Source organism: Mastigoproctus giganteus, chromosome 4 (assembly GCF_048544385.1).
Source record: "Mastigoproctus giganteus isolate SK-2022 chromosome 4, ASM4854438v1, whole genome shotgun sequence".
Classification (NCBI taxonomy): Eukaryota; Metazoa; Arthropoda; class Arachnida; order Uropygi; family Thelyphonidae; genus Mastigoproctus; species Mastigoproctus giganteus.
In genome coordinates this window covers 17,177,557-17,204,516 of record NC_143578.1, presented here as the reverse complement: position 1 = coordinate 17,204,516, position 26,960 = coordinate 17,177,557, and the positions used below count along the sequence as shown (strand labels likewise).

At 36.0% G+C, this 26,960-nt stretch overlaps 1 protein-coding gene across 1 annotated transcript in view; it reads right to left on the bottom strand.

Moving 5' to 3' along the window:
• The window catches only part of Tbc1d8-9 (TBC1 domain family member 8/9), a 303,090-nt gene that overhangs the window by 109,547 nt on the left and 166,583 nt on the right, over positions 1 to 26,960 (bottom strand). The window contains exons 14-17 of the mRNA XM_090371383.1: positions 16,955 to 17,087; positions 10,260 to 10,368; positions 5,855 to 6,044; positions 638 to 784 (exon numbers count right to left, since the gene is read on the bottom strand). Of these exons, the coding sequence (XP_090227509.1) occupies positions 638 to 784; positions 5,855 to 6,044; positions 10,260 to 10,368; positions 16,955 to 17,087 (579 nt within the window). The remainder of the gene's footprint in view (positions 1 to 637; positions 785 to 5,854; positions 6,045 to 10,259; positions 10,369 to 16,954; positions 17,088 to 26,960) is intronic.

The window sequence follows — 26,960 nt, the reverse complement described above, 5'->3', positions numbered from 1 at the left end:
TTAGCCATATGGTGCAAGGAAGCCCGAGTCTTTTGCTGCACCAGCTAAAAAAATTTCTGAGTCACTCTGAAAGAGAAAGAACAAGAATCAGAAGTAGAAGGGAATCACCAAGAAAGAGAAGAATGATGATATCCAGCTCAGGACCCTGGGTGTGCCATGCTCATACTTATCATGAGCCCCTGGAGTATAATTTGGCCCCTCATTTTCCCATGTGTGTATTTTTATAATTTTCTAAAAATTGCTCTTTGTCAAGGAAAGTTTTCTGAATGAAAAGCCAAAAATTGATGGAAGGGATATATATAATAGAAGATTAGTGAACAAATGTGCACAGAGCATGAGATATATCAAGAAAAAAGTGTAATAAATTATGCAAACCCTAACCATCATTTTAAATTTAACAAAAAAGCAAAAAATTTAACTTTTAATCACATACAGAAATAGCATGATAATACCTACAACAGAAATAAGATCAAATAAGGGCTTTTAATTATGAATATATTTGACATTAATTCATGCATAATATAACACTTAGTGGTGGTATATCTATAAATTGAAAGTTTAAGTACAGAGAGAGAGAGAGATAATAGGACTGCCCAAAATATAAATTACTGCTTTACATAAATTCCAACCTACACACCTTGATCCACTAGTGCTCCCACTACTCTGGTATTATAATAATCTGGCAGAAGTCTTTCACAGAGTGCTACAAGTAACCAAAAAGCTTCTTCCTCAGTCATATAGAGAAGCAATATTGATGTTACAATATTCATAGCTTGACAGTATCCTATGAAATAATAGGAACTATGATGAGAAAAACTGCAATTTAAATTAAGATAGTGTAAATGTGTGAAATGATTAAATATCCACTTGTAATACAGGTAAGAAAGTATAAATGTCTGAAATGATCAAACACACATTTGAAATATGTAAAGGTATCCCCTGCTCATCACATAACCTCTTAATCATGATTTTTCTCACTTGAAATTTCCTTTGGCAGCCCCATTTTTTTCATTTTCAAACTGGGTCTTACTTATAGTGATGCAGGTAATAGATTGATTATCCAGTAAATTGTTTAGTGTAAAAACAATTTAATGAGAGAAAATAACAGGAAAAATATTTTAATTATCTTATACAGGTAGTTCCCAATGTTATGAGTTAATTCATTCCTAGCCTGCACTTGTAAAGCTGGAATTTATTCCCACAGACAATGTTAAAAAGAGGGGTTACATTCTCAACAATGAAATTAGTTAGCTAATTAGTTTATGTTTAAACAACGATTGATTTATCCAAAGAAATGAAAACATAGCCTGTAAAAATCAAGCAAATTATAATTTAAAGAAATTATTTATTACTTACAAATGTTAAAGAATGTTTATTCTTCATCATTATTGACTATATGTATACTTGTTGATCACTCATTGTTGGGTTGGCACTCGGTTTATTGCACAAGGAGTCGTCTTCTTCAGAAATACTTCAAGAGGCATTTGTTTCCAAGATAATCTCTTCTCTTCTCTTTATAAATTTCATGATAGTATGCATAAGCATTTTTTAACAGCAGGCACAAATTGCAACTAACTAACACGATACGTGAAGCGAGATTGCAACTAACACGATTTGTGCAGAGTAACAAGTTACAAAGCTTAAAAACTTATTTATGTTTTTTATGTGATTGAAGATTGTAGGAAACACATTTTACCATAATAACATAAAAATCCTCACAATTCCAGCTATTGGTATTTTCACAAATGCAATAACATCGAGTTTACTACCCCTTTATAATTGATTGCACTAACAAAAAAGCCCAATAAACCGGAAACTGCAAAATTGTTTTTATTGTTTTATGGTTGTGACCTCCAGAAATTTGCTTTAGAAAAATATCACAAGGCGTTCAAAATCGATTCTTATAACAGAACATACGATAACGATGAAAGTGTAGTGCATTTTAATGATTTGAATTGTAACTAATACAATTTACATTATAAAAATAACCTTTTAGAGAGATAAATAGTTTAGTTATATAGCAAAAATTTCAACTTCTGAGGTCTTGGAATGAATAACTAAAAAACAATGTGTTATTGGGTTCACATTACGATATTTTCATGATACGATGGTGTCTCTGGAACGGATTAATATCGTAAAGTGGGGTGCACTGTATTGTATAGCTACATATGTGATTTGGAATGCAGTATTTATGAAGGTTTAACATAAATGTTTTGCAATTAACGTTCATATTTTCGATTTTGTTGATAGTTAAAAAAAAAAAAAAAAATACCTAAACTAGGAAACTCAAAGCGGGAACTGGCTGTACTTTCTAACAATACTGTAATTAAGTTTGATATACTGTGCATTGTATAAAATTATTTTTTAATACACAAATATAAAAATACCATCTATATAATAATTTTCTTAAATCTCTCTGTTCTGAGTCGCTTTACAATTAACACTATGTTCAAAATGCTCTTTGAACTTGAATAACTCAAAGACTAAAGCTTTTGACTTGATTCTTTTTGCAATAGGTTTAATCTTCTTCTTCAAGAGTAGTGCTTCCATTTATAATGGGTTTCCTCAGCCTAGAAGTTATTTTTTTGTAGGAATTTTTTCCCACCATAAAGTGAGGTTCAAGGTATCTTGGTCAGTCAAACCTCGGGCTGTCATGCACTCCTGTACTCCATCCATCCATGTCATCCTAGGTCTTCCTGTTCTTCTTCTTCCAGGAGGTATCCATTCCAGGATAGCCTTTGGATATCTGGTTTCTTGCATCTGTTTTACATATCCATACCATGTTAAATGCTTTATAATTCTATTCTTTATAATTATATTCTTTTTCACTTTCATTTTTCTTATGTCTTCATTCCATTTTCTGTCTCTTCTAGGAGTCCTTGCTGAGCATATCCAAAAATCCATTTCTGTGGAGAGTAATTTGTTTTTTCCCCGCCTATTCAACGTCCAGGTTTCAGCTCCATACAATAGAAGACTTTGTGCAATCATTTGAAATATAAGTTTCTTTGCTTTATTTAGAATAGTTCTGCTCCATAGAACAGAATTTAACATGTCAATAGCCTTTCTGCCCCTGCAATTCTCTTACTGACCTCTGCTTGGGATGATCCATCACTTTGTAAGATTGATCCCAAATATTTGAATTTATTGACTTGTTCGATTTTAAAACCTTCAATATTTAGTGTGTCCTGATCCTGAAGACAAAATTTCAGTCTTGCTAGAATAGGTTTCATTCAGCAATAAAATTAAAGGGGTGAGGGAAATTGCAGTAAAATTCTCAAAAAAATTTTCTGACCAATTTTTAAAATTTCCATTATTTTCTTAGAATTCTGTAGTGGAACTGTTGCTCATCAATACGGCTAGGAAACTGTTAAGCAACAGTTTCATTACAGTTTTGGCAAGATATTCACATCACAGGTACTTGAATAACTCAAAAATTAAACAAGCTTTACACCAGATTTCTTTTGCAATAGGCTTTATTTAACAGTAAAATTGAGAAAAAAAAACAATTTGCAGTAAAATTTTCCTACCAATTTTCAAAATGGTATGATGTGTATATGTATTTCTATTATTTTTTCAACAGTCCCATTATAAAACTGTTGAACAACAGTTTCATTACAGTTTTGGCAAAATATTCACCACAGGTACACTAGAGTTATTGTTATTTTGAAATTTTATTCTGTGCAATACTTGTAATTTTTTTAAAGGATGATAGTCATACATGTAAAAAATTATCAAATTGCATTTTCATATTTTATTACCCAGTCCATCCTGCTGACACCTTAGCTAGCAGCAAAGGGAGTTGTGGGAAAGGTTTTTGTAATTGCTTTGATATTAATCTTTAATTCTTCTCTGAAACAGTTTTGGTAAAATATTAGCCAAAATAACAATAACAGTGTAATAATGTATTTGCCATCAAAATATTTATAACCTATAGTGGACTGCCAGGGAGAAAGTCCAACATTAGCTATTAAAAAATTAAAATAACTCATCAATAAATTTCTTTAGATCATATTTAAAGAATATGATTATCTGTAAATTAGAATGCATAATTGAAAAGTAAAACTTTAAAAGCAGCAGGGTGCAATTCTCTTTATAAACAAGGAATTCTTTTGCTTTTTCTAGAGTATTACTCTACTATTCTGGAGACTGAGTGTGGAGATGAGGCACCTGGTTGGTGATCTGATTGAGGTTTATTAAGGCCTTGAATGGTTTGAGCAAGCTCAACGCTGATGAGATTCTTCCTCTTGCACAGATTCCACATCTGAGGGGGGCATAAATTCAAATTGAGGAAAGTCAGTTGAAGAACAGATGTGTGGAAATTTTCTTTTAGTCAGCAGGTAGTTGATTGCTGGAACAAGCTTCCATCTGTCATTGTGGTAGTTGACAGACGAGCTACTCTTGCAGCTCGTCTGCACTGCTCAGAGAACTTCATATCTGCCTGCACAATTACCCCCAGGTCCTTTTCATTCTCTACCACTGTCAGTGTAGTACCACAAAGTTGATACGTTGCCCTGGGGTTGCTGTTTCCCATATGTAGTACTTTACATTTGTCAATGTTAAACTTCATTTGCCACCTCTCAGCCCATCTGCCCATCTTTCAGATCCTGTTACAGCAGCATAGCATCACTAGTGTCCTTAACAACCCTGCCAACCTTTGCATCATCTGCAAACCCCTGCAAACTTTTGTATCATCAAGGATATTAAGCTTGATATACCATCATCAATATTATTTATAAATACAGAAAACAATAATGGACCCAACACTGAACCCTGAGGGACTCCACTAATAACATTAGTCCACGATGAGCAGTGTCCATTGATTACTACTCTCTGTCTTCATCCCCCTCAACCACCCCTTTATTTTGGTATGAATAATTTTGTCATAATTTTGGTATGAATATCGTATCTTGTAACTAGTAAATTGTAGTATGGTATGTCATAGTAGTTAATTGCAGTGCCTTTACAGTAAATAAACATTTAAAAGGTTCTATCATGTGAATTAGCTTATTTTTATATTAGCTAAGCATATAGAAAGTCAATAGAAACATAATAGCATAGTACATACTGCCAGCACATAATCTAGAAATAGTGTGGCATTATTACTTTTATCTCTTAGTTAGCATGGTATTTTTAAATTAAATTTAGACTAAAATCATGCTTCAAACAAGAGCAGTAGAGCAAAAAGCTCAAAGCAGTGAGAATGCTTGGGAGAGAACCACTGACGGCAGTTCTCTTGTGAATCACAGCTACATACCTTGTGCTACTTTCTGCCTTTTTTGCTGAATTATCTGTAGATGTACAGGATACAGTCAAGGGGGGGGGGGGGGATTAGCATTAAGTAATAAATAGCTTAAGGCCAACCCACTCCCTTTGATGTTAAGTTATAAATAACTTAGGGAAACTCCCAAATTATGCAATCTGTATTAATTAATGGTTTTTCTTCATAACATTTAATGACCAAAGAAGACAACAGTAATATAATTTACATAAGGCAGGAATTGTCAACTTATTAACAAAGGCAGTGATGGCAACTGGTAGACACAAAGATACTATAACAAAACTGGCGTAACTCCATAGCTGTCACTTATTGACAGAAACAGAATGGCCAAGATTTGCAGGAAGTTCCAACTTCATCCACAAATCAAAGTATATGTAATAAATTAGCCACATTTTATTAATATCAGTTCTCATTCATTTCAATGGGCTTTGCTCAACTTCAGTTTTTATTTTCTGAGAAAAAATTTTCCACATTTCTTAAGGAGAAAATTATTAACAAAAACTACCAACACTGAAATTCAGGATTTATAATGAAAGCTATAATCAATTATCAAATAAGGAATAATTTCATGTTCACCTATGCTTGGATTTTTCCAGGCATATGCAGTAAGAACCCGACGCAAAGCATCAATACCAAGTGGAGATTGGAAAGCAGGATGTTCAGGTAGTGATCGATGGAGATCTCGCTCGATTTCATCAGCTGCCATGCTCGGTTTTCCAAGACTCTGATCTACTAACCATCGATAGAGACCTGGATTGTTTTCCAACTATAACAAGAACACTAATATAATAACCTTAAATCTATCTGAAAATATTGTATTCACCCAAGAACTCACTTTAACAGTAATTCTCATGCAACTATTTTTGCCTTTTATTTGTATATACAAATTGTTCATAAACAAGCAATAATGCTTTAGATTTTTCAAACAAACTTTGTAAATGAACTGCATACCCTAATTTTCAGTTAATATGATTAAGCAAAGGAATTATACAAATACATGCATATATACAGTGAATATTAGGAATAGTCAAAGGCAAACTTTTCCAATGAGTATATGTATAAAAAGTACTAAGTTATCCTGATACTTAGAGTGGCATTATACATGTGATATACAGCTGTTTATATAGATGCATGAGCATGTTCACTTATACATTCCAGAATAAAAATAAGATTTTTTATGATAATCCTGAACACAAAAGGCTAGTTATAACTGAATACCATTTGCAGTATTAGAACCTACAGTTTCCTAATACTGAGACTGGATTAAAAGTTAGGAAGTCAGGAAAAATTTGAGGCTGGACTTGAATTTCTAAAGGCTATAATTTACACTAATACAGAAAAGAAGGTTATGCTAGCAAACAGAAATGCATGACATAAATGAAGAATAGTGATTTTGGAGATGAACTGTGAAGAGCTGCTGGCTAGATGATATTCAGACTAGTTAAAAAGAAAGAGGGGAAAGGAATGCCAATTCAGAAAAATTGTATATGCAAAAAAGTGTATGCAAAATCTGCATAATGTAGATTGACTTCAAAATTGTGCTTAGCACATTTTTTTATTTGAAATTATTTTATATTATTTATTATACCTATATTTTCACTATAAATATATAGGCAGTTTTGCTTAATTTAACAATTTTAATATAAAATAAATTCCTTCCAGCTGTCAGTGTATAATCATTGTGTTCATCAATTATTCCCACTTTATAGCATAACTGAGAAAAAGTCTGTGAATGTTTATGTAATCTATACTCCATTTTAGATCAGAGTACAATTAACGTGCAATATATATATATATATACATACACCAATGAGCCAAAACATTATGACCAGTGAGTCATTAAGCAAATTGAAGCAACTGCAGGTGAACTACGGCTGTGAATGTTTATGTAATCTATACTCCATTTTAGATCAGAGTACAATTAACGTGCAATATATATATACATACACCAATGAGCCAAAACATTATGACCAGTGAGTCATTAAGCAAATTGAAGCAAATGCAGGTGAACTACGGCACGTGCGCAGGTCAGGGACACGGTACAAAAAACACCTGATACTGAGCTCTGTTAATCAGTGTTACTCTTATTCTTCAGATGGGAAAGGCAGTGGACTTAAGCGAGTTTGACAAAGGCCAAATTGTAATGGCCAAATGACTGGGTCAGAGCATATCCAAAACGGTATGGATGGTGGGATGCTCACCGTCAGCCATGGTTAGTACCTACCGAAAGTGGTTCGAGGAAGGAAAACCCATGAACCGCTGGCAAGGTGTTGGACGACCACAGCTCATCGATGCTCAAGGTGACCGAAGGCTCTCCCAGATGGTACGTGGCAACAGAAGGGCAACTGTGGCACAACTCACCGGTAATTGGAATGCTGGTGATGGGAGTAATGTGTCACAAGACACAGTACATCGAACACTGCTGAAGATGGGACTGTGTAGCCGCAGGCCACTCCGAGTGCCCATGCTAACCACGGCAACAGCGCCTACAATGGGCATGCTAGCATCGAAACTGGACCTTGAATGATTGGAAGGAGGTAGTCTGCTCTGATGAATCATGTTTCCTGTTGCACCATGTAGACAGCCGGGTACACGTGCATTGTTTACCTGGGAAAGTGATGGCACCTGGTTGCACCGTGGGACAAAAACAAGCCAGTGGCAGCGGTGTAAGGTTTTGGACAATGTTCTGCTGGGATACCCTGGGCCCAGTCATCCACATACCAGGCAATCTGATGTCTACCACCTACCAAAACATCATTGCTGACCAGGTACACCCTTTCATGGCAACTGTCTTTCCCTCTGGCAGTGCTGTCTTTCAACAGGATAATGCACCATGCCTCACCACCCGGATTGTTCGAGACTGGTTCACAGAACATGAGGAAGACTTCCAGGTATTGCCCTGGCCTCCAAATTCTCCAGACATCAATCCCATCGAATATCTGTGGTTTGTGTTGGTTTGTTTGTTTATTTCGTTTTTAGGAGCATTAGCAACTAAGGCCATATTGCTCCGGGATATGCAGTGGTCATTCCCTGACCTTTCCGCATCCTCCGTATTTGGTGGTGACAGGCTCGAACCCCGGTCTAATCAAGAAGCGTATGCTATGCACTGCTAACAGCAACTCCGATCTTCTGCGTCTCAACCAAGGACCTTACAGGAGTTAAAAGGATCTGCTGTTTACGTGTTGGTACCAGATACCACAAGACACATTTAGAAATTTTGTAGCATCCATGACTTACCAGGTATGAGCTGTTTTGGCTGCATGTGGAGGACCAACATCATTAAGTAGGTGGTCATAATGTTTTGGTTCATCGGTGTATACATGTATATTGCAAGAAATATAACAGTTAAATGTGAAGATGGAAGTGTTAAGTTACACAGAATGCCAAAAGTCGAGAGGAAAATGCAGGTGGTATCATAAAGACAATTAAAAAGGAGTGACCTGTAAAAAATTATTAAATAAGAATAAAAAATAAAAATAACGGTTTCTGGCATCAGATAAGGGCGGGCAAATCTGGCTATAATTCAAATTCTGTTATATATAAATAACAGAAATGAGTTACTCATAGAAATGTAAAACTCGTTTTATTTCAGAATAAAAAAAAAAAAAAAAAAAAAAAAAAAATCGGGTAATTTAACAATTACCACACTACAGCTGAGATTTCTAAATGCTATCAAGGTCAATACAGACGGGAACTGTCATCTTTATTCATTGAGAAAAATGTTACCTTATTTTCATCCAATGAACCATCCAAATTATGTTTGTGGAACTACTATGCATCCACAAGACAGAAAACAAATTCCAGAAAATAAGGTCAGATTTAAAGAGAGTGAAAAGAAGCATAGGAACTTTAACTCAGTTGCTTATGATCAAACCTTGGAGCAAATACAAGTCTGATCATCAGCAATCAGAAGAGGATTGATTGATGAGAATCATGCAAAGGTTCTGATCAGTCCACACACACACACACACACACCAGGATACAAGATAATGTGAACCTTCATTCTTTTTGAAGTGGCTTAAGTCAGTTTAGAAAAAAATTTAATCTGTTTTTAATTATCATTTATAAGGAACTAGAAAGAATACTGCATTCTACTGCCATGCAAGTTTTTTTCTGGTGTCTATCACATTATTTTATTCCGCCTTCTCTGACAAACTTAAAACTTTGTATTTTTGAGATGTATTTAAAAAATTAGTGAGAACCTGCATTACATATACTACTGAAAACTGTTTTCAGATCTTGTTTTTTGTAATTGGTTTGTTTTCTCCCTGTTTTTTTTTTATTAAAATCTTCTCATAGTCTCAATATGAGAAGCTGTAGCATACAAAAAATTTTCCTACTGTAGGTGCTTGTCTATACAGTATTTTACATGGTTAACAATACAGTATGAAAAAATTTTTTACACTATACAATGTTTTGCAAAAAAATATTATCAATCTCCCGTGGCTTTTTTTCTATAAATGGGAAAGATTATCGGAATATGTTAAAGCTTCTCATAATTTCTTTGCAGAGCTATCATTTCGTTAAAGGTAATACCTTTGACGAAATGATAGTTTTTGGCTCCAAATCAAGTGAAATTATCAGGTTATACATATAAAAATTACTTCATTATAAATGGATTTGATAATTTTTTGAAAGTGCATATTTTGTTATTCTAAACACACACACACACACACACACACACACACACACACACACACACACACACACACACACACACACACACACAAAAGCACTAGTTAAATTCCAAAGATGAAAAGAAAATTCTAATTTAGCTTTGTGTCATATGCTTTTAACATATTAACACCCCAGTATGACAAAATTTGATTTTTACATAAATCATTCTTTTAAAATAATTATCTATTTTTTGTGCCACATCATGTTAAATAAGTAACATTTTCTCAAACTAGTTCATCTATAAAAATATAATGTGTATGGAGTGCAGTGAGATTATAAAATAAATCTGAGCCATTATAAATACCTCATTAACTGCTCCAGAATACAGCATCCACAATTCTCCACGTAATTCATCTGGTATACCCCTGAGAACAAGTTCTTGAGCTTTCGATGTTCTATATGTACATATACCTCTTAAATAGAATAAATGAAATGAATAAAAGAGCTTGAACATTTTATTACAAAAAAAAAAAAAAACATGAAGTACAATAAATTCTAACAAAGCTGAGGGAACCAAACCCTTTAGATTTTGTATCAAGTCCATAATAATGAATATCAATATCAACTTATATGGTAAAATTTCCGGAGTAAAAGCATCTTTTTCCAATGCTGCTGTTTAGAAATTGTTTTTATGGAAGTTTAATAGTGCAAGGATGCTACGATCACCGTTTATAAATGTTGGGCAATTACTGATTCCAGTAATAAAATTTCTCTTCATATTACAGGACCTCCACCAATCAAAAAGAGGGGTGTGTGTGTGTGTGTGTGTGTGCGCGCATGTGTGCGTGTGCCAAACAAGCAACACATAATAATCATAAGTGTATTATGTCTATAGAAGTATCTGCTCACAGACCAATTTGCATGTTGTACCATCTGAAAAACCTGCAATAACAGATGGAACCCTACACCCTCTGCCTGAGATTGGCTCCTAGAATGAAGAGCACTTCAGAAATTCTCTTTGTTCAATGGAGGCACTAGTTAAAGAAGCACTGCAGGATCATCTAGACAAGACTTCAGTTATAGCTTGGACACAGCATGGTTTTGTTAAGAGGAAACCTTGTCTGACCAATTTAATTAGATACTATGATGTGGTCACAAAGGAACTGGATGCAAAGAATAATTTTGATATCATATATTTGGATCTTAGGAAAGTTGCACATGGAAGGCTGCTGCACAAATTAAAGCAGTGTGGCACTGGAGGCAAATTGCTGCTATGGATAAAGGGATGACTGAGTGGGAGAAAACAGAGAGTGGTAATTAACGTCTGCTGACGAGGTTAGTGGGAGCCAGACGTGTTCAAAGCCGCTAAGTGGATTTTTTTATTTATTGATTCGAAATTATTGTTTTTGTATAACTTTTGATTTAAATTTAGTAGTATAGTATTTTTTAGTGATTTGCTGATTAAACTGGTGCATTTATTTTTTACTCGGCTTTGTAATTGTGTAGAAAACCACAGTCAATTTCTGCCGACATTGTATCAACAGTACCATTCAATCTCTACCGCCATAGTTTTCGTATCGATATAGCAGATACTGGTAGCTTCTACGTAACTTGTAGCAGTGTAATCAGTATAAGCAGAGGATTATAAATCAAATTATAGCACTACTTACTTTGTAATAATTACGATTTAATAATTTAACTTGTCATGTAGATCATAGCATACGACAGTAATATTCACAGAGCTTTTAGAATCAGTGATTTGGCATAGGTAGCTAGCAGTGAGTTTGAACCACATGGGTGGCAACAGATTGCTATATTTATTATCTATTATAACTACTTAGAGTTTACAAATGTAATTTTTTTTAACTATATACCTATAACGACTTAGATTTTACAAACGTAATGTTATAACTTAATACATATAACTTGATAGAAGATACGAAATTCATATAACGTAACTCGGCTGGAGATAAAACTCAATAGAGATAAATATAGATGAATTGATTGATTTATCTCAATTGATAAATTGATTTATCTCAATAGAGATAAATTGAGATAAAACTCAATGGAGATAAATATATATATATATATATATATATATACAGTGTTATAACTGCATTGGGATATAAGTTTAGTGTTATATTTTGTATTGAAATTGAATCAAAATTATGACTCAGACCAGAGCAGCAAAGCAAAAGGCTCAAGCTAGCACAGCCTTTTGAAATGTACTGCTTGTTTGATGTTTGAAGCTATCAGGAATGGGACATAATATTGCCAAGGGGAATGTCTTTGTGTGTGCATGATGTAAGAAATGTGAGGAAATCAGGTGCCAACTCAGCATTGTTATGGGCCTATATGAGAGCTTGAAGGATAGGGTGGATGCCCTTGAAGGATTTAAATTGAGGGGCCCATCAAGCTCTCAGCTGCCTACATCAACACCAGAGCTTGCACTTGAACACAGTGGCAACCCCAAGGCAGAATGTGCTGGTCCCACAGGAACTAGTTGTTGTCAGTGACTATTGTCAGGGAAATGGGGAATATACTGTGCAAAAAGGATAGGTGGAACAGGACCACGGTACGTCTGCCAGGGACAAAAGTTGATGACGTAGAGCAGATATCTTTTAAGGGCACAAAGGGTGATATTGTTGTACACATTGGCACTAATGATATTAAGAGTAGGAGACTGGAAGAATTACTTAACAAGTACAGGTCAATGTTGAAAAAAGTCATGAGTTAGGGTTAAATTTGAAAGTGTCTGCAATTCTGCCCAGACACGATAGGAGGGATACATGATGAGAGCCTTGTTGATCAGTTCGGCACTGGAGAGACTGCGCAAGGCTCAAGAGGTAGAATTTTTCTCAGCTTGGTCTGTGCTTGTTAACAGGAGAGACTTTCTACAGGGATTTGTTGTTATTTTGGTTTTTAGGAGCATTAGCAACTAAGGCCATATTGCTCCGGGGATATGTGGTGGTCATTCCCTGACCTTTCCACATCCTCCATATATGTTGATCACGGGCTTGAACCCCGGTCTAACCAACAAGCGTGTGCTATGCACTGCTACTCTGGCTACGGACGTGCCAGATGGGATACATTTAAATAGAAAGGGTGCAAGAATATTTGCTGATGCTATCAAGGCAGTGTTAGGTGAATTGAAAAACTGCTAGCTTGGGGGGGTACACAGACTAACAGATTAACAGTAGCAGCTGGCAGAGATGAAAGTGATTCTTGCACTGCTTCTATTGGAATAAGCAGCAGACTGGAAAACAAGGTGTGGGGGATTACAGAGACTGCTGGGAGCCATTGCGGAACAAGTAAATAAATGAGCTGTGTTAGGGTAGCTAATAGAAACAGGTGTATGTATACTTGCATGTACACCAATGCTAGCAGTTTGGTAAATAAATTTGATGAATTTGATTTGTTAGTCAAAACATCAAAGGTAGATATTGTTGGGATATCAGAGATGTGGTGTCGCACAGATGTAGAAAATGAAGAGGTGGAATTTGGAGAGTAAAATGTGTACAGAAATAACAGACAAGATAGGAAGGGAGGAGGGGGGTTATTCTATTAGTTAAGAAACACAAATTCCAAGGAAGGACAGCCAGTCAAAATTGAGAGTAGGATTGTGTTATAGGCCTAATGACTCTGATGAGTATAATAAACAATCGTACAGAGAAATAAAGAGTGGGCCAGTAAATCAGAGTGTCATATAATGGAGGATTTTAATTTCCCAGATACTGACTGGAATTTGTGAGTTGATCACTCACACACTAGCAAGGCTTTTGTGGATTCATTGGATGACTTCATTCAACAGCAGCATGTTTGGGAGGCAACTATAGAACTACTGCAACAGGATCTATAAAAGTTGAGCAAATGGCCTGAGAGGTGGCAACTGAAGTTTGACATTGACAAATGTAAAGTACTGCATATGGGAAGCAGTAACCCCAGAGTAAAGTATCAACTGTGTGGTACTATGCTGATGGTGGTAGAGAATGAAAATGCCTGGGGGTAATTGTGCAGTCAGATATGAAGTTTTCTGAGCAGTGCAGATGGTCTGCAAGAGTAGCTCATGGTGTCTTGTCAATGATATACAGGAATTTTTCTAGCAGGGATTTATTGTTTATTATTTGGTTTTTAGGAGCATTAGCAACTCAGGCCATATTGCTCCAGGGATATGTGGTGGTCATTTCCTGAGCTATCCGCATCCTCCGTATTTGGTGGACATGGGCTCGAACCACAGTCTAATCAAGAAGCATGTGCTATGCACTGCTGCTCCTGCCCACCTGGCTACAGAGGCACCTTCTAGCAGGGATAAGGAGGTGATTATCCCTTTGTATAAGACAATGGTCATGCCACTCCTTGAGTACTGTATACAGGTCTGGAAGCCTCATTTTAAGAAGGATGTAGAACTACTGGAATGAGTACAGAGAAGGGCAACAAGATTAGTGAAAGTTTACTCTGACGCAGAAAGGCATAAGTTTTGCAAATTACAGTGTCTGGAGACTAGGCACCTGTGAGGTGATCTGATTGAGTATAAGGCCTTGAATGGTTTGAGCATGCTCAATGCTGATCAGATTCTTCCTCTTGCTCAGAATAATCGCCTGAGAGGGCATAAATTCAAATTCAGGAAAAACAATTGTAGAATAGATGTTCAGAAGTTTGCCTTTAGCCAGCAGGTGACTGATTGCTGGAACAAACTTCTTTCTGCCGTTGTAGAAGTTGATAGCTTAAATAGATTCAAGGCAGAACTAGATAAACATTTGGAGTGAATGGATGTGTGAAATGAGAAGGGGGTTTTTTTTCCCCTTTTTGGCTGATGCTGTATAAGCTTGCTTTCTTGCATCACGTGCCTCTACTAATGTTAATGCTAATCAAGATTCAATTCCTCCAGTTGTCAAGGAATCGAACCCATATCTCCAATCAAGAAGAAGACTGATTATCTTGCAAACTAGGTTGCCACAGAGGGTGAACAAAAGGAGGTTACAACTTCACTGCTACAGAAGCATACAGATTCAAAACTTTATATGCACCTGGAATGCAACTTTATAAAACTTTACACCTGGAATGCTATCCTAGGACAAGAGCCAGTCCTGTAACCTAAGTTAAAATAGAGAGAGAGAGAGAGAGAGAGAGAGAGAGAGAGTGTGTGCAAAAGGCCATAAGAGTTAAAAAAAAAACAAACATATAATTGGAATATGCAAGATTATTTATTAGGGGTTTTTTTTGTTTTTTTTTTTGTAAACAGTAGCTTGGTGAAATAAAAATAAAATTATGTATAAAGGATAAAAAAACACTTACTTGCATAGAAAGAAGCAGTGAATCGTTTCTTTCACTGTTTGCAATAGGAGGTAATAGAAGATACTGGGAGAAATACTGAGGTACAGAAACTTTCACTGATAAGGTACAGGTCATTTGTCTGTTATAATTAACATATCAACCTATACTCTTTATCAATTCAAGTATGTAATAGTTGCATCTGGTGCACGTAAATCAACAGACACACACATATGCATCAACAGACATACACATCAACAGACACACATACTATAAAGTGGAAATAATGAGGAATGGAAACAAATTGTGAACAAAGTTTACAGTATTTATATTCTGGCTAGGTTATAGTTAGCATGCTCACAGCGAGAATCTGAATGTTACAACCTATAATAATGAGTACATATGTCCTGGTCTTGATTTATGCTTATGTGTTACTGGAAATCTAAAAGCTATAATGCACTATAATTATTATATAATATCGGTGTAAATACACCATAGTTAACCCATATATTTGAGCTACGATTGTAGCGTAGAAGGCATCGTTTTAAATGTATCTCATAATGTGGTTGCCTTCACAACAAGATAGCTACTATTGAATTACTTCAAATAAATAACGCTTCTCTAGTAGAGAAGACTACTGTTATTTATTTTCAGCGGTACCACCACCCAGACGATCGTTTCGAAGCTTTTTGGCTTCGTCATCAGTGGGCGGGCAGGTACCCAGGTAATACAACCAGCCATCTCAGTTGCGAAGTTATATCCACATTATGAGAGATGCCAGAAGGGTGTGGTGGTAATGTATTTGGAAAATTAAATGCACTAGGCATAATCCTTATGGGTTTTGATAATTAACTATATAATATCGGTGTAAATACACCATAGTTAACCCATATATTTGAGCTACGATTGTAGCGTAGAAGGCATCGTTTTAAATGTATCTCATAATGTGGTTGCCTTCACAACAAGATAGCTACTATTGAATTACTTCAAATAAATAACGCTTCTCTAGTAGAGAAGACTACTGTTATTTATTTTCAGCGGTACCACCACCCAGACGATCGTTTCGAAGCTTTTTGGCTTCGTCATCAGATACATTTAAAACGATGCCTTCTACGCTACAATCGTAGCTCAAATATATGGGTTAACTATGGTGTATTTACACCGATATTATATAGTTAATTATCAAAACCCATAAGGATTATGCCTAGTGCATTTAATTTTCCAAATACATTACCACCACACCCTTCTGGCATCTCTCATAATGTGGATATAACTTCGCAACTGAGATGGCTGGTTGTATTACCTGGGTACCTGCCCGCCCACTGATGACGAAGCCAAAAAGCTTCGAAACGATCGTCTGGGTGGTGGTACCGCTGAAAATAAATAACAGTAGTCTTCTCTACTAGAGAAGCGTTATTTATTTGAAGTAATTCAATAGTAGCTATCTTGTTGTGAAGGCAACCACATTATGAGATACATTTAAAACGATGCCTTCTACGCTACAATCGTAGCTCAAATATATGGGTTAACTATGGTGTATTTACACCGATATTATATAGTTAATTATCAAAACCCATAAGGATTATGCCTAGTGCATTTAATTTTCCAAACTATAATTATTATACAGTAGCATTTTAAATAAAATATGGAAGTCTTAGTCTTACCAAGAGTTTAAAATGATCTCTTTTTTAACAATATAATATAACATAACTTACTTTCTTCTTTTTGCACATTAAAAATGAAAGAAATAAGCTCATTTATCCAGCTTACACAGTATAGAATTCTTACCTTCCATATTCTGCAAAATGTATATACCATAGCTGTAATTTATCACTCTCTTGAACTGGTGTTTCCATTACAGTATCTCGTCGAAAAAGATCAAGAAGCTTTGTTTGTATTTCCCAAGATTTTGTTGATGCTTCTGAAAAAAGAAGGCAAAAATAGCATGGGAGAACATGAGTCATGTAGCTGGTAGACTATTTACTGAATTTATATCCTCTGCTAAAATCAGTTTTGCCACAATTTATCAGAGAACTGAGAAAAACAATCTTTTAAATAAAACTTAAAAATATACTTGGATAAATAACACAATAGCAAAATAAATTCTAAATTAACTGAGATAATTATGAAGTAGCACTGGAGGAGAAGGAATGTCAGGTGTCCTGGACCTATCCTGTAAGGAGATGTGGGTTTTAACTAAAATTAAACAGCAAGCCTGGAAAGGTTATTTTTTTGCTCAAGGGCACATGAGCATCATATATAAAGTATGGGATATTGAAAAAGTCTACTGTCATAAGAAATTTTATCTTAATAGGAGTCAATGAATGTGACCATTACCAAAATATCTATGAAGTCTGTAATATAGTGTGCATTTGAATAAACATTTAATTCATTGCTTAGTGGACTAACTGAATTGCAAGCAACTATTCTTTAAATTTAATTAAAAATGAAAACAAGTATTAAAAGGGTTTGGGACTGAAAGTCTCAAATTGTAGGAAATTTACTAGATGAACAACAAGTTAGCACAAAGCATCATTTTAGTTTGTAGTAAAGCACCAAAATAGGTGAAATGATATCATTTTTGTTACATCTCATATAGTGAATGTCTACATAAAAGCAAGTTAAGTGTATATTGTATAAATATTTTTTTTTCTATTTGTGTATAATGGGGAAAGAATTAGTAGATGTTATAAGATTAATTTGAATGTAAACAAAAATTCAAGGTAATATATAAAAACATTAAAATTACATGGAAAAGTACAAAAGGAATTAAATATTTTGTTAATGTTCATTTCATATTCATAGGTATTATATATATATACAGTATATGAATAAAATATTTACTTCATATACAGAATGACTAAAATTAAAGTATGTTAACTTTAATTTTAGGAAAATGACAAATTGCTCAAGGATGAAATTTGGAATAGACCATGCAGGAACAAAAGGCATGCACACAGACACACACAAAAAAAAAAAAAAAAAAAAAATTCCAAAAAGTGACACTGAGGTATGTCTGATTCTGCATGCGGTTACACACCATAATTTATTTGCTCGAGTTACAGTACAGACTCAGAAACCAACAGGCTGTGAAAATAAACTTACTTGATGCAATAGCTATTTTCATTGAAAATGTACAGGGAACACAGTATAATACTGTCATATGATGTCCAAATGATGTTATTTGGTTTTTTTTTTTTTTTTGGAGCATTAGCAACTAAGGCCATATTGCTCTGGGATATGCGGTGGTCATTCCCTGACCTTTCCACATCCTCCGTATTTGGTGGTGACGGGCTCGAACCCCAGTCTAATCAAGAAGCGTGTGCTGCACACTACTGCTCCTTCACACCTGGCTATGGAGACACCCTCCAAATGACGTCATAAGGAATACTTGTGGTGCCTTCCTTTAGGACAACCAGAGCCTGAAGTTTGCCTTGATATATCTCCACAAACAGAAGTTGCAAGGATTAAGGACTTGTTCTGCATGCATCTGCATGCACGTGTGAAAAGTGTACATGTGTGTAGAGGTGGTCCCGAACCAAAAACTATGGCAGCCCATCAAGTGTTTGTGTAGGTACAATACCCAGCAAAGATTGTGTAGGTTTGTGTAGGTACAATACCCAGTAGGTACAATACCCAGCAAAGACATATTGACCATTGCAATGGTCAATATGTTCATGTGGTGTGGTGTGGTGTGGTATAGTGTAGCATTATGTATATATAACGTTATACAGTTATATAGCATTAGTAAATTAATAAGAGGAGTTTACCTTAATATAGTACGTGGAACACTTCCGTATGATACCCTCCAGAAATTAAAACGGAAAAAACGCCGACAACTTACCGGTACATTCAAGTAAAATATAAATAATTAAAGTAAAATATAAATAATTAAATAATCAATTTAACACAATTCAAAATCAATTCAAAACAATTAAAATTCAAATTAACGCAATTAAAAGAATCTAACGAAAATATTCAAAACGATTTTCCTTCCTGAAGCTGACAATGCTTTTCGACCGACTGTCGTGAACACAGGAATGAAAATTACCGAATCAGGCTGAACCTGCAACTTAAATAGTGATTATGTGTCTTCGCGCATGCGCGTAAAGGTCCACGCATCGGAGATCAAATATGGCCGCCGAACATTAACAGAATTCTCGTGTAATTTAATTTCAACGGTTTCTGCAATTAATAGTCGCGTATAATTACATTGAACGTTAAGTATTTTGGCCTCGTTAAATAAAAAAGTATGTTTTTCGTTAATGGCATGAAAGGCTAATTCTGACGCTGCTGAACGAGAAGCACGAACTGAGGCTTCGTGTTGATTTACACGGATATTAAGAGAAAACCGTGTCGAACCCTGATATTTCGTGTAAATCAACACGAAGCCTCAGTTCGTGCTTCTTGTTCAGCAGCGTCAGAATTAGCCTTTCATGCCATTAACGAAAAACATACTTTTTTTATTTAACGAGGCCAAAATACTTAATGTTCAACGTAATTATACGCGACTATTAATTGCAGAAACCGTTGAAATTAAATTACACGAGAATTCTGTTAATGTTCGGCGGCCATATTTGATCTCCGATGCGTGGACCTTTACGCGCATGCGCGAAGACACATAATCACTATTTAAGTTGCAGGTTCAGCCTGATTCGGTAATTTTCATTCCTGTGATCACGACAGTCGGTCGAAAAGCATTGTCAGCTTCAGGAAGGAAAATCGTTTTGAATATTTTCGTTAGATTCTTTTAATTGCGTTAATTTGAATTTTAATTGTTTTGAATTGATTTTGAATTGTGTTAAATTGATTATTTAATTATTTATATTTTACTTTAATTATTTATATTTTACTTGAATGTACCGGTAAGTTGTCGGCGTTTTTTTCGTTTTTTCGTTTTTTCCGTTTTAATTTCTGGAGGGTATCATACGGAAGTGTTCCACGTACTATATTGAGGTAAACTCCTCTTATTAATTTACTAATATTATTATCAACGTAGAACATATTGAGTATTACAGCTCTGATTCATACTATCTAGTTATATAGCATATATATATATAGCATTATAACTGTGTTTGGATACAAGTTTAGGGTTATAATTTTGTACTGAAATTATATCGAAATCATGACTCAGACTAGAGCAGCAAAGCAAAAGGCTGAAGCTAATGGGAGTGCTGTGGCTCAGAGGAGAACTGAGGGAGGCAGTTGCCCTCTGAATCACAGCCTTTTAAAATGCACTGCTTGCATGATGCTTGTGGAGCAATCAGGTACGGGACATGATATTGCCATGGGGGATGTTTCTGTGTATGCATGATGCAAGGAGTGTAACGAAATCAGGCGACAACTCAGCGTTGTTATGGGCCTATACGAGAGCTTGAAGGACAGGGTGGATGCCTTCGAAGGATCTAAATTGAGGGGCCCATCAAGCTCTCAGCTGGCCACATCAAAGCCAGAGCTTGCACTTGGTCATCACGCAACACAGTGGCAACCCCCAAGGCAGAATGCGCTGGTCCCACAGGAACTAGTAGTTGTTGGTGACTCTATTGTCAGGGAAACAGGGAACATGCTTTGTAAAAAGGATAGGTGGAACAGGACCAGGGTAAATCTGCCAGGGACAAAGGTTGATGATGTTGTAGAGCAGATATCATCTTTTAAGGGCACAAAAGGTGATATAGTTGTACTCATCGGCACTAATGATATTAAGAGTAGGAGACCGGCAGAATTACTTAACAAGTACAGGTCACTGTTGAAAAAAAGCCGTGAATTAGGATTGAATTTGCAAGTGATTGCAATTCTGCCCAGACACGACAGGAGGGAGTATATGATGAGAGCCTTGTCGATCAATTCGGCCCTGGAAAGATTGTGCAAGGCTCAAGGGATAGAAATTTTTTCAGCCTGGTCTGTACTTGTTAACAGGAGAGACTGCTTCTACAGGGATGGGATACACTTAAATAGAAAGGGTGCAAGAACATTTGCTGATGCTATCGAGGCAGTGTTAGGTGGGTCGGAAAACTGCTGGCTTGGGGGGAGAGGGATACAAGGACTAATAGATTAACAGTAGCCACTGGCAGAGGTGAAAGTGATTCTTGCACTACTTCTATTAGAATGAGCAGAAGCCTGGAAAACAAGATGCAGGATATTTCAGTGACTGCTGGGAGTCATTGCGGTACAAGTAAACACATCAGTTGTGTTAGTATAGCTAAGAATAGGAACAGGTGCATGTACACCAATGCTAGGAGCTTGGTAAATAAATTTGATGAATTTGAGGTATTGCTCAAAGCATCAAAGGCAGATATTGTTGGGATATCAGAGACATGGTGTCACACAGATATAAGGAATGCAGAACTGGAATTTGGGGAGTACAACATCTACAGAAAGGATAGACAGGGTAGGAAGGGAGGAGGGGGTTATGCTATTAGTTAAGAAACACACAAAATCCAAGGAAGTGAAGCCAGTCGACATCGCTGGACAGTGCAGTGTCGGGTCAGTTTCGTGTGACATAAGCATTGGGAGATAAAAATTGAGAGTAGGAGTGTGCTATAGGCCTAATGACTCTGATGAGTATAATAAGAAACTGTACAGGGAAATAGAGTGGGCCAGTAAAAATATTGACTGGAATTTGTGGGTTGGTCAGTCACACACTAGCAAGGCTTTTGTGGATTTATTGGATGATTGTTTTCTACATCAGCATGTTCGGGAGGCAACTAGAGGGAGTAATACTCTTGATTTGATTATCAGTAGTGATTCTTCATGCATTAAGAATCTGTAGGTAAATGAACCACTAGGTGGCAGTGATCACAGTGTGCTGAACTGGGATTTACTCAAAGAGGTAACTACCATTAGGGGTAAAGGGAAGGGTTATTGCTTTCGTAAAGGCGACTACGATGGTCTGAGACAGTATTTAAATTCTATACAGTAGGACCAACTGATGATGATACCAACAGCAAATTCAAAATGGGAAGCATTCAAAGAACTTATCTTGAAAGCTACTAGGCTTTACATATCAACTAAGAAATATTGTTCAAGGTTTAGGCCTAAATGGATGTCAGATGAACTAATGAGATATATGGCAGAGAAATAAAATGCATGGGATACATATAAATTAACACGTGACACAGAAGCCTATGATAGATATAAGTTGATCTGTAACCAAGTTACAAAGGAGGTTAGGCAGGCGAAGGCAGATTACGAGAATTCTTTGTCAAGGGACGGAAAGAAAAACAGCAAAGAGTTCTTTACTTACGTAAACTCTAGAAGGAAGGGGATGAATCAGATTGGTCCACTTGATATCGACGGTTCAACTGTTGGTGATCCTGCTCAGGTAGCTAACAAACTAAATGAATATTTTGCATCGTCATTCACACATGAGGAGTTATTCAGTGAGGGGAATGCCAGAGGTGTATTCAACTCTGGCATTAAGCTAGATAATCTTGTAATAACTGAGAGTAAAGTGGAGGAGAAATTGTTGAAGATAAACACAAGAAAGGCACCTGGGGTGGATGGGATCTATCCAGTTATATTAAAGGAGGCAGCAAAAGAAGTAAGCAAACCCTTAGCCATAATTATGAGAGCTTCCTTGGACTCAGGGGAGGTACCCATAGAGTGGAGATGTCCAAATTTGACCCCAATTCACAAAGGAGGATCAAAGGTGACACAAATAATTATAGACCTGTGAGTTTAACTTCTGTTCCAGGAAAATTAATGGAGGCACTGGTTAAAGACGCACTGCAGGATCATCTAGACAAGACTTCAGTTATAGCTCGGACACAGCATGGTTTTGTTAAGGGGAAGTCTTGCCTGACCGATTTGATTGGATACTATGATGCAGTCACAAAAGAACTGGATGCAGGGAATAGCTTTGATATTATATACTTGGATCTTAGAAAGGCTTTTGATACTGTTGCACATGGAAGACTGCTGCACAAATTGGAGCAGTGTGGCACTGGAGGCAAATTGCTGCTATGGAAAAAGGGGTGGTTGAGGGAGAGAAGACAAGAGAGTGGTAATCAATGGACACTGCTCATCGTGGACTAATGTTATTAGTGGAGTGTTGGGGTTGGGTCCATTACTGTTTTCTGTGTTGGGCCCATTATATATATCGATACAAAGGTTGGTAGGGTTGTTAAGGACACTACCGACACTATGCTGCTGCAACAGGATCTGGAAAGGTTGAGCAGATGGGCTGAAAGTTGGCAAATGAAGTTTAACATTGACAAATGTAAAGTACTACATATGGAAAACAGCAACCCCAGAGCAACGTATCAACTCTTTGGTACTACACTGACAGTGATAGAGATTGAAAAGGACCTGGGGGTAATTGTGCAGGCAGATATGAAGTTCTCTGAGCAGTGCAGATGGGCTGCAAGAGTAGCTCATGGTGTCTTTTCAATGATATACAGGAATTTTTCTAGCAGGGATAAGGTGGTGATTATTCCCTTGTATAAGGCAATGGTCAGGCCACACCTTCAGTAATGTATACAGGTCTTGAGGCCTCATTTCAAGAAGGATGTAGAGCTGCTTGAACGAGTACAGAGAAGGGCAACAAGATTAGTGAATAGAACAAAGGGTTGCTCTTACGAAGAAAGGCTTAAGTTCTGCAAATTACAGTGTCTGGAGACTAGGCACCGGCGAGGTGATCTGATAGAGGTGTATAAAGCCTTGAATGGATTGAGCATGCTCAATGCTGATGGGATTCTTCCTCTTGCTCAGAATAATCACCTGAGAGGGCATAAATTCAAATTGAGGAAAGACAGATGTAGGATAGATGTGCGGAAATTTGCCTTCAGCCAGCGGGTAGTTTGTTGGTCGAACAGATTTTCATCCCTTGTTGTGGAAGTTGATAGCCTAAATAAATTTAAGGCTCAGCTGGACAGGCATTTCGAACGAACGGAGGGGTGAAGTGGAAGTTTTTTTTTTTTTTTGGCTGATGCCGCATAAGCTTGCTTTCTTGCATCATATGCCTCTACTAACGCTAATGTCATTCGTGCTGAGTAATTGGCCTCTTAACCCAGCAAGGTGGCCAAGCACTAGCAAAATTCCAGGAAATGTTGTGGTCATTGTCAAACGGAATCCAAGGATAGTGTTTTACCAGCAAACGATGTGTGGCGGACCTTCATCTTACAAAAAAATGTACCCATTAGTATTAGTTTTTGGACCAGTTTATCAGTATTGGTAAAATGAAGCAAGATAGCAAGCTTATGCAGTATAAGGGGAAAAAAAAAAGAAAAAAAGGGCAATCAATTTCACCTTCTGTTACTTCATTTACTCATTTGTTTTTTCTTCTTTATCCACATGACTTCTTAATTTAGATGAATTTATGATATGCACAATAGTAGGTGTGAATTTATTCCAGCAGTCGATTACTCTTTGACCAAAGGAAAATTTTAGAACATCTGATCTGCAATTATCCCTTCTCAATTTAAATGTATGTCCCTTTGTTACATCACATGACTAAGTAAAGATCTTCAATATTTAGTTTACTTAAACTTTTAAAGCATTAAACATCTCAGCTTTAATATATGTGTAGTTTCAATCCCTAACTTACAGAACTTAGTTCAACCTTGATAAATACTCACCCACCACCATTGTGCACTTGGCAGATCTTTGCAATTCTTCTCTCTACCCTCTCATAGATCCATCTTTGCTAAAAGGGGTCAAGCCTGAATTCAATAGTCAAGATGTGGCAGCCAGAATATAATGGAATAATATTCTCTGTCTCTACTGGGTATGTTTCTATACATTACTGACAAAATCCATGAGCTATCCCAGCAATCTGGCTACTCTGTTCAGAGAACCCCAACCTCAAATCAGATTGTGTAGTTGGTCCTAAGTCCTAGAGCTGACAAAATCCATGAGCTATCCCAGCAATCTGGCTACTCTGTTCAGAGAACCCCAACCTCAAATCAGATTGTGTAGTTGGTCCTAAGTCCTTTCCATTATCAACTAAGTTCACATTATAGTAATGCCAGATCATATGGTGTCAGATTACTGCTACGCAGAACTTTTTCCAGTGTAAACTTCAGCCATTATATCTGAGTCTTCAAAATACCTTTCGTACAATATACTATACTGTAATGTGACATACTCAAAAACATACACATAATAATAAGAAGTAACATTCTATTTGCAAATTTTATAACAAATAACGTGGCCAATTGGCAACTTCTGCTATCAGTTATCACAACTAATGAAAACTGACAGCAGGATGATAATTGCTCTGATTTAACAGTTCAAAGAACTAAACTACAATTTTTATACCAATCTATAAAATAGCTACATTATTTATAGTACCATTTATATTCAGTTAAACATACTAATTATAATTCTACAAGATGAAATAAAAAAAATAAAAAAAAAACTGTAAAATGAAATAAAATGCAGAATACAAATACACAAAAAAAATCTTTAGCTTATCTAGAGCTGAAAATAAGTTGTCTAAATATCCTCTCTCTTAAAGGCATGAGAGCTTAAAAGCCAGGTATCAGAGAAGATCACACTAACATAATATAAGAGTAACACTTTGAAAAGAAGAAAATTCTCCTAAAAAAGAATAATATAATTATGAAGTTTGCTGGGAAACCACACCAAACAGTAATGTATGGGCACCAGAACTTCATCAATAACAAGAAGTGATATTCCCCATACCTAACAATTATGGATATTCACTCTAGGCCATATGTCATCTGCCTCCACTTTACTAGAAACTGCAAAATGAAGGCATCGTATTGTTGGGGCTTATGTACAGTTATTCAGTATGATACATGGATCTCGCATGGAAACCACTTCACTTTGCAGACCCTTGTTCTATGGAATATCTAGTTGTTGCAGCACTGCACTAGCAGATGAGTGTGCATTTTGGGTGGCCACAGTAACAATGATTTCATTAAGAGCATAACTATGTGCTGTCCTCTTCTGGGAGTACACAAAAATGTATTTGTGTACCTCCCAGAAAACTTCAAATTCCCTCAATCATTTTGCAAAATCTACTCTGAAAAAGGGGCATATATGGCAGTACTTTCAAAATGCAGTCAAAGTTTTACTGTTTTGGTAGAGTTTTATTAACAAAACAATCTTTTATTTTTAGTAATATGGTGACTTTTCTTGCTAATGTGGATGCATTTGCTTTTACTGCATCTAAGATGTGTTTTACTAGTCATATCAAGCTTTAATTGCATACGAATACTGACTTGTTTGCAGTGCCCAGTCACTGTGCTGTGCCTTTCTTATTTGTGCCTTTTGTTTCTGCATGTTCTAAATGCTAATTTCTATTCCAATTTCTTCATTGTGCAATTCATGGTTTTTCATCTACAAGCAGTAGAAGTGAAGCACTTTAATTATAATCACATTGAACCTAAAAGAAAAAAAGAGGTTTAGTACCAAAAAAAAAAACAAAAAAAAAAAAAAAAAAAAAACAGGTGACTTCGACTTGAGTAAATGTCATATTCTATTAAAAACACATATTTGTAAATATGTGCAAAGTATTCTGTAATTATTGAGAATTTGGCCACACTGGCATTAGTGCACAGAATGTTTAGTGCTTGGCAACTGTAGTAAGGAGATGAAATAAGAAATAAGCTTCGAAAGAAAAGGGAATGAGTCAAGCAGCAGCAAAGTAAAAGGACAGCAACTAATAAAGAGTTCAGTTTACTAAATCTTCCTTGAAAACATATTAGGATTTTTCTTTGTCTCTACTACAACATTGTGTATGTAATGTGCTCTATCTCAGATAAATAATTATACAACAATGAAAAGTATTCCCTAGAGAAAATTTTCTGTAAATACACAATGAACTGAA